General features: G+C 33.6%; 2 protein-coding genes across 3 annotated transcripts in view; one reads left to right on the top strand and one right to left on the bottom strand.

The window, feature by feature from the left end:
• The window catches only part of LOC106111717 (collagen alpha-1(IX) chain-like), a 12,383-nt gene extending 11,747 nt beyond the window's left edge, over positions 1-636 (bottom strand). Inside the window, exon 1 of the mRNA XM_013293860.1 lies at positions 544-636. Coding sequence (XP_013149314.1) covers positions 544-557 — 14 coding nt within the window. The 5' untranslated portion in view covers positions 558-636. The remainder of the gene's footprint in view (positions 1-543) is intronic.
• Positions 637-2,455: 1,819 nt separating this feature from the next.
• LOC106111895 lies at positions 2,456-15,660 on the top strand. 2 transcript variants are annotated; one of them, XM_013294089.1, is made up of 9 exons: positions 2,456-2,577; positions 5,111-5,261; positions 5,798-5,954; positions 6,629-6,768; positions 7,220-7,381; positions 8,271-8,352; positions 9,076-9,115; positions 9,536-10,240; positions 10,328-15,660. In XM_013294089.1, exons 2-9 carry the CDS (start codon positions 5,128-5,130, stop codon positions 14,503-14,505), a joined length of 5,598 nt encoding a protein of 1,865 aa, XP_013149543.1. In that variant the 5' UTR covers positions 2,456-2,577; positions 5,111-5,127; the 3' UTR covers positions 14,506-15,660. The 2 variants fall into 2 exon arrangements, with proteins under 2 accessions (XP_013149543.1, XP_013149544.1); XM_013294090.1 differs by lacking the exon at positions 2,456-2,577 and adding an exon at positions 3,622-3,924.
• Positions 15,661-15,720: the final 60 nt, after the last annotated feature.

Raw genomic sequence — 15,720 nt, 5'->3', positions numbered from 1 at the left:
ATTTTGTTTTGTTTTTAGTGCATTTTGTTTTGTTTTTAGTGTATTTTGTTTGGAAGTCGGTTTTGTTTTTTTATTAAAAAGTTTATTTATCGTTACGATATAGTAGTATTATCGGTGCTTTTAAGCAATCACCACAGTATTCAGGAATTAATGAAAAGGAGAGAATTTTTGGACGAAACTCTATGAAGCCTTCCCAGCTTTAGAAAAATACTGGACATTGTGAATTATTAATGGATGTTTGTTAGAGTTTTTAACCAAAACGGATTTCGATGAAATTTGGTATAGATGTAGACTTTTGTTTTTTTTTTTTAATTCCACGCGGACTGTGTTGCGGGCGAAGGTTAGTTAAAATATAAATATTCAAAGCAATCATAAACTAGTGTTTTTTTAAATAAAATCAACTTAACTGTTTTATTATAGATCCTATTCTTTTAAGTAAAAAATGCAAAATTGCAAATTTAGTCTAAAGTAGGCTTAATAAATATTAAAAAAATTACCGTAATTATTCTACTAACTTAAACTTAACAAGTGTCTAAAACTTACCAATGTGACGTCATATTCGCGAAATAATATTTAAATGAACGCACATATTTTTTTAAAACGTCCAACACAATACGAACGCACTGGCAACACTGTCTGAGACCGACTGGCTAATCAACAGGCCCGAGATTTATCTGGTCCAGCCCAGAACAATATATATCAATTAATTCGATGCATGACAGCCTCGTAATGGCCGAATGTAAAACTCTTGTAATAATTATATTGCGGTATACTGATATGCGTGAGTAACAAGAGGATAAATATTTACGAGCTGTCGCCCGCAATCTTCGTTAGCGCAAATTTGGACCACCCGTTACGTCATTTTGAAAGCGCAGAATTAAAAAAGTAGCCTATAATATACCCATCTATGTCAGCTACCCTTCAGTGAAAGTACGCTCGAAAGCGGTCTAGCCGTTTCGGAGATTACCCGGAGCAAACGCGGCGTGTGGACAGACAGAAACGATTTTCAAATGCGATTTTCGTTATTAGCAACGCAAATACATCATCTTCCCAAAATCTGAATTCGAAACGTTTCTTTTAATATTACAAACAGACACTCCAATTTTATTACATGTTAAGATAGAAGAGAGATCCACAATGATAACATTAATAATAATTATAATCTGCGTCAATAAATAGTAACCAAGAGCCATCTATTAACATAAACAGATACTATTTCAGTAACAACCCAGTACGTAAACCTTTTAAGGACTAAAAAGTCTTAACTAGAAATTGTTAAACAACCTAATGCTACCCGAAATGTTTACTTGACTCTAAATAGAGCTGCAATGACCTTAAATCATTTTTAATTTTATTTCATATAGTTTCTAATAATTTAATTCAAAAATAATGAGAAAATATTAACAACCTTAAGCGAACAAGATGAAAATATTTTTACCTTGGTGTGTCACCAGCTTTACATTCAGATGGTAATGTGACGATGTACGCATTCCGTTATTTTATCAGAACTGATTCTATGAAATTTATTGAACAACGCTCATGCAGAGCAATGCATATGCCATTAAATGTCACTTCCAGGAAGCATGGACCCATGTCATTAGTGTGTCTGTTTTACCCTTGACAATGATTATTAGTTTATTCATTTTGATTATCGCTAATTGAAGAATGCAATATTTAATTGTAATACACGAACGTCCTATATTACCAGTGTTTTCCAAGTTTCAAAAAAATGTCGAATACGAGAAAAATGGGGCCTGTCTTACATAAGCCCATCCGTACGTCGCTATTATCTATAAATAATATATCAGATCTGCTTTTCAAAATTCATTCCTAAGAACAAGTAACATAAGACTTAATTTATTTTAGCAACTAGTTTGAAGGAACGAAGTTTATTCTTTTTAATTTGCGAAAGTAAAAAGAATAGAGAATGAATCCTAAGATAATAAGTAAGAACTTATCTTACTTTCTTACTATGTTATAAATTAGAATGTGTAGATGGATGGATAAATGATAGATGGATGTTTGTTAGAAGGTATCTTTAGAACTAAAAAAATCTCAATATAATTTGGCACAGAAGTAACACACAGTGTGGAAGGATTTATAAGTTTTGTTTTTAATTTTCGCGCGGGCAAAAGCTATTAAAAAAACACTTAATAAAAACATCAGATATTACATACCTACCTACTTAACAATGTTTTTTAACATTCCAAAAATGTTAAAAGATTTAATAGCAATAAAACTGATATAACCGATTCCTAAATACACGTACGACTATAGGTAAAAAAATTACGTCAGAGCATAAAACTCATCCGCAACGAACGAAACACGAAGCAGAAATGAAAAATCTGTCACAAAATGGCCGTACTCCCACCCCGCGCGGCCTCAACCGTAAACGGCGCAACGATCGACTATCCCTTTCACTCGCATTATAACGCTTGTTATCATCCAATTCGTACTCAGACTTCGTGGTGAATACGTGTATTGTGTGTTTGCAAGAAAAAAAAACATCTGTATAACCAAACAGGTTATAACACACGTAGGAATATCAATATGTGACTTCTCTACAATTATTTTAAGGTAAAATATATTTTGATAACTAATGTAGTCAAATTCATAACCTATCTACTACACGTCGATGTATCGTGTCCGGACGCCATTCTTCTCACGGATTCGATGCTAAGCGGACGTATTGAAATCCGATCCGATGGCCATTTTAGAACTTTTTGTTATTGATTTTTTTTCTCTTCCATTTTTTATTCTTCAAATGAATGCTTGCATATAACTTTTCGATTTATTAAAAATATGAAACCGATTTATGTAAAAAATCAAAGATGGATTCTTCAGTGTTGCCATATGTTGGTGAAAATGTCCATTTAAAAATATTAAATAATTCGTTAATTATAACAAACAAGTAAATTTACGTTTTCATAGTGATTTAATTGTCGTAATCGAGAAAATACTAATTATTTAAACAAATACTAACAGATTGTGAGATAACTTTATGATATCAAAAAGTTCTAATTTTTGATCAAAAATATCGCATAGAAGTCTTCAATTGACTTCGTTACAACCGTTACGTCACAAATAAAAAAGTTTATATATCTTGTAGGTATACACCAGAGAAATTAAAAGTAGCAAATAAATATAAAAATGTTTAAACGCTCTTACATAAGTAATTATTGTATTGTTTGTCAATTAACTTATATTTAACATATTTATTTTTTGTAATGCAGTAAAACGTAAAAATAATGGTATAAAATAATACGTACGCATATATATGCGAAAGTGTAGTAAAAATTATTCATTCATATAATTCCAAAAAAAGCGCGAACATAACCGCCGCGCAGGACTAGTGTAACGGTTGTCGGCTGACGTCACGCGGCTTTGGCGGCTTCACAAGGCGCGCGAGTTCGGCTATCAGTCGAATAGACTCGGGTAACGAGATCGTTTCGCTTCTAGTGAATTTGTGGACTACCACTTTTTTGTAACGTAATAAATGTTATTTAATAAAAAAAATGTTTATATCTATTAAATACAGTTAAAAATACCTGTACTAAATACGTCTGATAATCGCAGGTCAAGGTTCATATTTATGTACTTGAATACATATTGTAGGTCGGGAAAATATATAAAATATAATTAAAATGATACAAATTCCTAATCAATATAACATCAAATTCCGCACCCTACTCTTAAGTTTATTTTTACGTATGTATATGGATGACAAGGACAAGTGACCGCCCCTCTCGCTCTACCCACGTAAGCGTGGCAATTACGCCATTTTGTGTCCGCCAGTCGTCGAGTAAACGTCAATAGTGTAGTACGGAAGAACAATAATTTTAAATGTGCGCTTAAAAGTAAATAATTTCCATGAAATTGTATTACGATAAAAATGTTTATATATTATACTAAATGTATGAGATGGTATGTTAGCGTTTGTTATGATTATTGTATTTTCAACCACGTAGTTTACGTGACGTTTCATTAAAGTTCATCTGTTAATATTTTGTCGGTTTGTTTGTGTTTAACACTATAATTATTTATTTTTGTAGGAATACGATTTCTTTTGTAATTAAAATGCGGGCTTGATATTTATCAATGACAAAATGTGTTTGACTACCGCGAGTGTGCCATATATGTTTGGCAATATTACGAAATAACAAGAGGAATTTGTGTTTTTGTCTCGCAGAGAATTAAAAATCACAATTAGTAAATAAATTACCGAAAATAATAAAAACTATTTTTTTAAACACTAACCAATGTGAAAAAACCATAGATAACACCAAAAAGTTGACATAATGTTTCCGCTCGTTAGCGCCATCTAGTCCCTTGAAGCAAAATCAAGTTATTTTTTTTAATTGATATTGATTTAGAAATACCTGACTTTATAGTTTTGTTATATCGTTACTTATTTTACGTAGCTGCATTTAAGGCAATAAAAACCCAGGGTAGTTGTATAATGTGTGAACACAGGAAGCAATCGTAGGTTACAGTGTTGCTAGTAAATAAAAGTGTATTAAACTAATAAATGTTATCATATAAAAATGTACAATGTTGGGGATGCTGACATATATTAGTTTCTTGTTAGTGCATCTACATCGAGATCCTCGAGACTAACTACAAAGTTTTACAGTGGTAGAGCCCGCTTTAACATCTTCGCACGAATGGGTCGGCTCGCCCGGTGAAATACCACGACCACACAGAAGACAGGCGAGAAGTAGACGTAATTCGCGTTTTATATGATGAGTGTGCGTCCCGAAGGTCCAGATTTGGTATCTTTTCCTTCCCATTCTTTTCTTATAAGAATATAGTGGATTTGACGTCTGAGGAGACGCATAGGGTGGATACATCATTATTATGTGTGTCTTCTCCGTTAGTTAAAGATAGGCAACGCATCAGCAATTGCGGATGTATATGGACAGCGGTCAGTTAGATTTTTCGTGGATAATTTAGGTGGGCGCTCGCTCACTTACCTCTTTTTCATTTAAAAAAAAACTTTAAATCTAGGGTCCTTTTGATTTAGTCAACGGCGCTGGTGCGCAAATATTAGACTTTCTTTGAGCTTTGCAAAATTAGGCCATTTTGAGGTTTCTTAATTTTACGTTTATAGGATAAATAGTAACCAAAATGTCGGCTTTGGAGAAGTTCAAGAGGCGACTGGTGCGGGATATCGCACGTCGTCAGTATGTGGAAAGTCAGCCAGAAAATGAGATGTGGGAACAGCTGAAGACTGAGTATGGCTGTGATTGTTTTTTGTTATGGTGAGTATCCTAAAGTTTATAGTGTTTGTATTGTACGGTGAAACAAGTGAACCACTGCAATGCAATACGACATTTAAAGGATCCAGTCCAAACTCTTAACCATAGACAATCTGCACTTTACTTTAAAACTTGAAAATATTTGTGATCATAGACACTTTCTCACAACTATTAACTTTATGTCTATTCTCCTATTCTTTTCCTCTTAATATAATAAAACGTAAACACACTTCTTTGTTACGTATAATGTCAGCAACCACAGCATATTTTCAAATCATTTTTATTTTAATGAAACACCCTACTCTGGCGACATGTTTTAGGCTGTATATTTTCACGCTGGTAAACTTAGGGGGTAAATAAATTGGAAAAAAGTGTCGAACGAGAAAGGGATAAAAACTACCAGCCAATTTATCACAATATAAACAATACTTATGTAATTGTTGTGTCTCTTACTCTTCTTATCTTACTTAATTTTGTAAGAAATCGAAAGAAATATTAGGTCAAATTTAATTTGTGATGATTTTTTTAATGTATTCCAGGCAACATATGAAAGTGTTAACTTCAAAGAAACTGAAGAGATTGCTCGCTGCCGATGATCGTGTAGAGCGTATCACGCAGGTGGCTCGGATGACGTCAACCGACTGGCTCACCTTCGACCTGGTCCTTGTACACCAAGATGTCGATGTTATTGGAGAGGTATGAAAATTGATGCGCTTTAGCTATAAAATGGACGCAATGGCAGACTTTTTATGCTGCTTCTTTGCATAAATACAAGACATTTACTACCACTGAAAGTCATTAAATTGTCTTTCCTTATTGTAATTTTAAGAAATCTACTTTTGGTGCAAATAATCAATTGTACTCAAATCATTGGCTTTTATAAATAGACGGGCTGCGCTGTTTTATGTCTATTTGGTGTTTGCCATTTTGGCGCTGATGGTTACGATTGGTCGTGGTAAATATGCGAAGTAATAATAGTGATAGACTTAACTCATAAACGTCATAAGGCGAGTTTCAAGTTGATACGAAGTAAATACATTTTCAAACTATCGCCTATCCAATTATACAGATCAGTGACTTTTATAGTTTCGAATTGTATCGTTCAATTCGTATACCTACCCTGGGAATCTAGGACAGGGGTGACGAACCACTGACATGCGTGCCATAAATGGTACAGGAAAATATTTTGGACACTTCAATAATAATAAAACACTACGGAAAACTTATGAAATAGGTGAACCATGGAATTAACTTAATACACAGTCAAAATTATTCGATGGCCTCGAAGACTGTATTAAACATTTCTTTTAAAAAAATGTTTTTAAAAAAATTTTTTTTAGTAGTCACACAATATCAATGTGTATTTACAGGGGCTGATACAAAGCGGTAAACCAGAATCCCAGGTCCTACAGCTGTTGTTTGATCTGGTTATTATGTACTGTATAGAAGATTGTTCAGGAGACAGATTAATTGGGAAGTGGGCCGCTTTGACACGTGCATACAATTCAGGGTAAGTGGCAATCTTGTGTAACAGAGGGTATGTAACAAGTACGTGATAGTTGGAAGAATAAATGTGACGTCATCTACAAAATAAATTGTATGTGTTCTTAGAGACTATGATCTACAAATATGCCAATTTTCATCAAAATCAGTTCAACAGTCTAGGTATCTCCTATATTGTTGAACAAACAAACATCTATCTAAACTTTTACGTGTATTAGTACGATTTATAATGTGTGTCCAACTGCCACACTCTGGATGACTCAAAAATTCCTTTAAGCACTATTTAAATTGCGAGTGTGGCAGTTACTATCCCTTAAAATTAAATGTCTAAGGGCCTGTCCCATATATGATGGAAATATCGGATGATGTTACCTTATCTGACAGTGACGTCATTTTTAAGCTATCTGAGCCTCTATCAGCCAGTGATGGGACAACCTAATTTGTTGTTATATTTCCAGAGGGCGGGAATGCTCGGCCATGTTGTTGCAACGTCGATGGCATCAATTAAAAGACTACTCAAGACGAAGGGTATACGAATTCTGGAAGCAATATCGCGGTAACCCAAGAAATCTACCGAAAGCCGTCAGACCAACAAAACTTCAGATTCGAATCTCTGAGGCGTATGTGTTAAATAATAATTATTATTCATTTATTTCTAAATTCAATTACTAACTGTTATAGTGTGTCTAAATAATTTAGATTAGTTTGACGATTCATTTCAAATTTAGTAGGGATGGGTTGTGTAAAATCAGTCATGAATCTTATCGATTTTTGATTTTTATTCTTATAGAAGTTGGAATCGATAGATTTATAGTTATAACTTATGAATAAAAAAAAAACACTGTTTCCTAAAATTAATAATGACCATAACAAATAATAAGAGTAAATAAATGTTTATTACTACTACAGCCGTATTGGATTTCGCTATTATTTCTGTCATCGCTAAATTCTCTACACTATAATCGATACTAAAATTATCCTATAACTTAGTTAATAAAAAAATATTAATTTAATCGAGTTCGATAATTATTTAAACCGAATATCGATAGTTCAAAATTATTCGCTGCGTGTTTGTTTCGTCACTACGATACCTGTCTATTAAATATGGCATTTGCTTTCATAGAAATTGAATTCGATACTTTATTTATCAAACTAATCTATTTTATTTAGACAAGCTATAGCGTGCGGTTTTATCCGCATATTATAAAAACATTTTTTATTCTTTACATTCAATAAAACTTGCTATAAAAAACTAAAAAACTTCAAGACAACGAATGCCCTTGCACATAGTAAACAATTACCTTTACCATGGCAATCTTACTTCTTTACTCCAATTGGCTTGTTCTAAAAATGTTGTTGGAAAAATTATTCATAATATGCTTTGATTTGACCATTAAGGTTGGCAAATAAGACTGAGCTGTCAAGATATTTGAAAATTTTTACACCTATTCTATTAAAATTGACATAACTATTACAATATGTGCCAATTTAAATTGATTTTTTTTTCAGGCTCCCCTATTTAATCACTGAAAGATTTTTACAATGGAAGGATTTACTAGAATCGGGCAAAATTATTATGGCTGTTCAATTTGTAAGTTTCTTCACACTAACTGTTGCACGCGTCTTTGTTCGCGCGGAATTTTTTTCTAATAAATAAACCATATCTTACTCAGCGATAACGTGTCTATTTATTAGTAAAAGAATTTTGGAAAACAGCCCAATAGTTTTTGAGTACACGCAAAAATACAAATTTTCCTCTTTATATATGTATGGATATTAGTGTGTTAACAAGATTTATATATATACACAATACAGTCAGCTATATAAGTATAGATTTATTTACAAAACTTAAAATATTGGTAAATGCCTTAACCATTAAATATAAGACACCCATATTTAACAACCTTTCACTTTATCCTATTACTAGCTGTTCCAGTGCGACTTCTCCGCATGATATGTCTAAATTCAAATGCATAAATGACAATTGCTTCCTTGATGTTGGCAGCAGCTTATGGTCTCTTTCCCACATTAGGATTTTAATACAAAATATTTACCCCCTAAGTTTAATGGCGTTTAACTATATAGCCTAAAGCGTAACTTAACTGTAGGGCTTTTTATTAATAAAAGAATTATTCAAAAATATGTTGTAATTGCTGACATCTTAGGCAACAAAGAAATGTGTGTTTACGCTTTATTATAATAGTATGGATTTCCAAACCACACTATAAAATGATTATGTATGAATTTTTACGTTTCTTGGTTTATTTAATATAGATTAAAATATAGATTTTAATTTTAAATTGTTTATTTTCAGGAAAACAGACGACGTCGAATGGAATCAAATGTTAGCAATGGTAAGAAATCATCTAGACTATAGAATATTAGCTAGTCATTCTAAATCATGTAAATTTAAATGTATTGAATAATTTACTGTATGGAGTGACCAGAAATATAAAAACATGGAACTAATTAAAATATAAATTAGGTAAAATAATGAAAAAAAACGACTGTATTGCCACCAGGCCATGATTTTTAGGTTTATTTTCATAAGTCCATACATAATAAAATCTTCATTTTGACTTGGTATTAAGCAATTAGGGCCTTTCCTACCAAATCGTAAATTGTCTGATTATCATCCAACAAAAAATATGTGATGGAAATATCAGATTTTGTTCCCTTATCTCGCAGTGACGTCATTTTTAAGCTATCTGAGGCTCTATCAACTAGTGATGGGACAGATCCTTAGTTTTCTAATAATTTTTCCTTATCCATAGATGATCCTGATCTCGTTGTTATTGAACCACACGTGGAGACCATAGAGCTTGGTGCGGATTCTGAAGAGGATGAAGTGGAACCAATCAATGAAGATGTAATAGATAATACAGAAGAAAGCATTACAGCAATGGACAACGATGATAATAAATTTGAACGAAATACATTAAAAAATAGAGAAAATAGCCTAAAAAACATTGATAGTGATATCTCTGATAACATAAATAAGGATAATGAAGTAAAAAATCCAGTAAAGACTGAACCTACGGAAGTTTTACAACTAAATGAACTAAGTGATGATGAAGCCATAGAAATAGATAATTTTGAAAATACAGAAGAGAAATTTGAAGCAGAGCATGTTGAAAACGATTGTAAATATCCAGATAATGATCTAGTTCTTCCCAAAATTACGAATGTAATGGGAAATGTAGATATATATGAGAAATGTAATTCTATGTTTCATATAACAAATGATAAAGTTCTGTCTTATGAAAATGCAACAAAAGACTCTGATACTGTTTCATGTATAAACCTTGGAGATTCTAATAAAACTTTTGAGGAAAATGTAAAGGAAAATCTTCCTTTTAATGCGGACAATGTCATGGATATAAGCGAATTACCTTCAACTTTAGAATTTGTTGACGATGGCATCGAGTTTGTGGATGACGATGAAGATAGTTTAGAAGGGAAAGTAGACACTGGAGATGGTAAGATATTTTTTTTATTTATTTCAATGTAAAATCAAATAAAGTAAAATCTTTACAAACCTAATAATTCATAAGTGTTTTTTTTAGGTAATAAAATCGTAAACCTAGACGACGTTGACCCGTCATACGCTATAGATAGAAAACTCGTTATGATTCCCATAACTTACACAAAGAAATTAGAAGATATGAATGTGTTAAGAAATTTTAATTACTCAACAGTGAAAGGCAATCAGTTAATTGAGTTAATAGAATCTGAGAGTAAGATTATCACATTATCTGAAGAAATTAAAATTGAAGTGAAAGCAGATTATGAACATACAGAGGAAACGACAATCGAAGATAATAGTCGTATGACTGGAGTAAATGGAGGAATTGAAAAATTAAGAAGCCAAGATAATTGTCAAATGAACAACGTAACTAATATAGAAATGGGTTTAAGCAAATATGCAATTAAAGTGAAAGCAGAAAAAAAAGAGATAACTAAAAACGAAGACGATTCAGAAAAGTGTGAATTTCCTAGAGTTAAATATACAAGCTGGCTTCTCCAAAAACCTAAACATAGAAACTATAACCCTATACTGTTGTGTAAAAATCCCGATTTTAATACCCGACTCAAAAGGTTAGGTGTTGGTTTCTTTTTAAGTGAACGTAACAGGAAACTATTTAATGCTTGTAAACCTCTCACAGTAGATATGCATAAAGCGTTTGAAACGAAACTCGTCAACAACGTTTTGTATCTAGAGAAAACGACAACACCTTACATTAAAGAAGAAAAAGTCGCAGAAGTATGTGAAAATACTGCGTCTGTGATCCCTTCAGCCGTCCCTGTGCAAAGCCTACTGGATATGACTAGAGTCGAACAAAAAGATTTATTACCACAAGAAACACAAATCGATGAATCAAAATCGTCACCAGACCTACATATGAATATATATGAAGATGATAACGTAATCGAAAGAGGTCATGTTATAAATGAACCGTTAATGACAACAATCGACCTTGCTAAGGAAGGGTTAATTAAAAAAGAAAACACGACTATCGCCCCCACGTCAGTCTCAAATACTAGACGGCCCGCTGAAATTATCGGAGCTGCATTAAACACTTTGCCACCTCCTACAAATAATAAAAAAAATAAAACGAAGCCAAAACCTCCAGCACCTGCGCCAAGCTGGACCAACTACGGTACGGTCATAGAATACGAAGAAAGTTTAATAACAAAGGACACACTCAATAAAGTACTATATTTTCTCGATACCGGTGTATTTCAAACACCTAGAAAAGGAGGCGCTGCACCTGCGGAAGCAACAAAAAAGTCAACAACCAAAGGTCCTATTGTTCATTCACCTTCCACAAATGAAACGAGCGTTCAAGAGAAAAGATTAAAATCGACTTCTGACAGTGATGAATTAAGCTGGAATAATATGGTATCACAAAATACAAAAAGAAGAAGGAATAATCCTCATAGTATTACACCACAAAGTGGTTATTGTTGTTGGGCTCGAAATAAAATAGATTATTTGAGAACGGAAAATAAAAACATAAATTCTATAAAAGCTAAGCAATATAGACATTTATGTCCAATGGGGGAAAGTGGGTGTATTTGTTGTTGTCGACAAGATCTGTTGGAGACGATGGTATCAAACAAACTAAAGCTCGATCACACTTATAGTCGCGAAGGAGACCTTACGCAGCCCAAGGAAACAATCGAAACACGTGATATAGCAATTCAAGCGAGATTAATACGGAACGAATCTGGCCAAATGGAAATTAAGAGTACCATAGAGTTATATCATCCACAAATTCAAAATCTTTTTAAAAACTCTCAAGGAAAGGTAGCCCTCGATGAAGTAACGAAGAACTCCAATGATTCCACAACAATTCCTCTTGCAGCATTCACTGCACTCCCTTCATCTGAATCTAAGCAATCAGTAAACAATGACACAAAAAAATTTGTACACGCTTCTTCTAATACACCAGATTTTTTATTCACAGATGATGAAACGGCTCATGTTCAAACTCCGCCGAAACTAAAAACCAAAGTTATTCCTGCATTACGAAATCGCGGTAATAAGGCCGAGTTGTTTTCAGTCACGGCTGAAGCCGGCAGGCAGCCTAAACCACGTGGTATTACTGTTAACAAAAACATTGATCAGAAAGCAGAAGACGAAGTTATATCTTTGATTGATGAAGAAGAAAGTGCTACTCCAAATCAAACATCGTCATCTGCACCTAAACAACTTTTGCCAAAAGGAGTCAATATTTTGCTTTTGCCTGACAAAACGTTAAGTGTATCTATAGAACCCGGAGTACAAATCGATCCAGTTAGTTTATCCAAATTGCCAGAAATTCTTTCCGCGGTACAAAGTAAACTTTTGCAACCAGGAGTGTTAAATAAATCTCGAAAATTACCAATCAGAAGATGTAAATATCCAAGTGGGAACCTAACCTCCAGTAAAAACACCGTGGATAACGATCCAACAATTGTAAATGTGGATCCTCTAAATAATATAGTTAATGAAAATCCAAAAGTTAACGATGTAAACCCTGGATTAAATGATATCCATGAAACTGCAGAACTTAATACCATGAATACGGACGTAAGTGTTACTGAAGATAACGTTGAACTTGTAGTCATGGATCCTAGAGTACAGGTTAGTACAAAAAGTGATGAACTTAATAGTAGGAACTCTGAAGTAAACTATTCAACAGAAAACGCCGAAGTCGCCGTTCCCCAACAAAATGCTGAACTAATTGCCATCGATCCAATATCGCCTGTAGAAAAAGGACAAACCGAACATAATATGAACCCTGAACTCGACATTTCCGAAGAAAATGCTGAACTTATTGCCCTTGACCCAGTACCCGTTACTGAAGAAAATAATGACCTCGTTGTAAACTCGGAAAATGATGTCGACAAAAATGCTGTGCTTTCCATCATAAATGTTAATTCAACAAACTGCGAGATTAATGTTATAAATAATGAACTATTTACTACAGAAAACACTGTGAATGATATGAATAGTGTAGTACTTGCTCCACAAGCGAGCATCAACGTCGTAAATGGTCAACTTAATGCCTCCGAAGAAAATACATATCTTAGTAATAGTAATACCGACAGCAACATCACTATTGCAGAAACAACGCCCATGCTCTATGTTGATAGCTTGCAGCCTACAGTTGGAACACCTGCAGAAAATGTTACTAAAGATGATGAAGATAAATTAATATACACAGATTACATAGTTAAGGTTAAACCACCTGACACTAGCAGAAAAACTATACTGTCCGATTTGATGACAATGTCGGGGATATCGACTGAAGACGCCACTATGCCTACCGAACCACCAGCCAGTAATGTAATCAACTACAACTTACAAGACGATCCGTACTACCTTACAAACACATACAATGTAGGAGGAAACATTCAAATAGCACCACCTCCGAAAAAGGTTAAAAAAGTAATGGTATTTATAAAAAAGAGATCAAAAGCTAAATCTCTTCTGAATGAACCTGTGATCGATCTCACCGAAGAAAATGATAATTCAGGCGAAACAAGCAAACAAAATGAATCTCAAACGGATGATAGTCCGAAAAAAGGAAGCGATGGCAATAAAATATTGAATCTCAAGAGAGCGAAGTTGGTACGAGTGCCCGCTGCCGCCGTCCCGCATAAGATCTACCAAGCGGCGCAGTCCTTACTGCGGAAAGACAATACATTCCCGGTTCAAGATGACACAACTGTCTCATCCACAGAGATTGAGACTCAAATGAAAATACATCTCGCGAGACATTACAGGAAATTGAATAAAAAACCAACAATTTTAGACATATTGAAAAATATCAAAAATTCAAAAGAAATGCAAGCAACTAGACAATCTCGAAACCAATCGGAATCTTCTGATGACGAACCATTGGCAAAGAAATCTAGGCGAATGAGGACAGAAAATACCGATGACCACGTTTCCCTGAATGTAGTACCTGTAGGTCAATATAATATACCAGTTGAATATAACTCAAATGAACCTGTCATGTTCGTACCCGCCACATCTGATGTACAAGATGTCGATACCCAAAATGCCGGTACCGAATATGTGGATACCCAAAATGCCGGTACCGAAGATGTGGATACCCAAAATGCCGGTACCGAAAATGTCGATACACAAAATGCCGATGACCAAGAAGCTGATATCCTAGATACCGACGACCGAGAGACCGATACCGATACGAACACCGATACCGATGAAGGCGCTATTTTAGGTATTTGAGATTGAATTCTTATCATCATAACCAATTCACTAATTCAATATCATCAAAGCCAAACCATTTATATCATAACCAAATTTTAACTGCACAGGAGTGTAGCGAGCTTCATAAATGTTTGTTCACAAAGACCGGTGTAGCTTATTTATCGCAATGTAGTTTATTTACTTTGCACGTCGTAAAGAACAAGCATAAACAGGACGTGGAAAGTAAAATTAATCCTCATACTAATGGTGTAAGGATCAATTTTATTTGCGATAATGATCTGCTCTTTGTGTAAACAGATACTAAATCTCCTTGTCGAACGCGATCGCTTGAAAATATTTAACATTATTTATTTTTCAGTCTAGTAAAACAGTCGTAACGATAGTGCAAACTCACCATGTAAATACGAAATGTTTTTTTTTTATATTCAATGAAAGTAGAATACAAGTGGATGTCTTCATTTGCATTTCATTTTTTAACTGATGACGGGAATTCCAAAATGTGTATATTTTTTATTGTATTATGGCCGTGAATTTCTATATTTATGTATATGTTTCAACAGTGCAAACTCATTATATTGATCTACTTAAAAGCTATGTTTGTGTTACGTGTGAAGATTGTGCCTAAATAAGCTGAAAAAGTGGATTATTCTTAACCGTCACCACGCTCTGTCACCACGTAGAGACAGATGAGAATAAAAAGTTTCACCCGTCCCACCTCTTGCGACGAGGGAACGGTTGGAACTTATTTTATTTCATAATTCCATCTGTTACCTTATTGGTGATAGTGGGACTAAAAGGTGGGACAGGTGAAACTTTTTCTCACATGGGGACAGATCAGGGAGACGGTTGGCAATAATCAGAAAAAGTAAACTAGATACCTAGTATTAGAAAAAAATGTTGTAATATCTTTCTTTGTATCTGGAAAAAGCTATCATGGTCACCTAGAAAATATTTTTTAAGATATAAAAAAATCTGTGATATTAAATCTTAGATACATGTAGAAAATAATTGTAGTATTAAGTAAAAAAATACCTCTGCTATTTGCTTAATTTTTTTTCATCCAACTTTGAGTTTCCTTTTTCTTACATTAAGTTATGAGTAAAAGGAGTATGTTAGAGAACAACTGTTTTTATTTTCTAAGACATTTAAAATACTATAAAATAAAGCAGGTTGCTATTAATTAACACTGTTTAAATTTCACCTATACCAATATCCTAATACGTAAATATAAAA

Source organism: Papilio polytes, unplaced genomic scaffold (assembly GCF_000836215.1).
Source record: "Papilio polytes unplaced genomic scaffold, Ppol_1.0 DF824146.1, whole genome shotgun sequence".
NCBI lineage: Eukaryota > Metazoa > Arthropoda > Insecta > Lepidoptera > Papilionidae > Papilio > Papilio polytes.
Note: the sequence above shows the minus strand (reverse complement) of the source record. Positions and strands in the feature narration are given on the sequence as shown.

Excerpts from the sequence above, each read along its gene's own strand:
- LOC106111895 (XM_013294089.1), top strand. The coding sequence starts at position 5,128 with ATGTCGGCTTTGGAGAAGTTCAAGAGGCGACTGGTGCGGGATATCGCA. Across the intron at positions 8,353-9,075 it reads TTATTATGGCTGTTCAATTT|GAAAACAGACGACGTCGAAT; the intron begins GTAAGTTTCTTC and ends GTTTATTTTCAG. Across the intron at positions 10,241-10,327 it reads GAAAGTAGACACTGGAGATG|GTAATAAAATCGTAAACCTA; the intron begins GTAAGATATTTT and ends TGTTTTTTTTAG.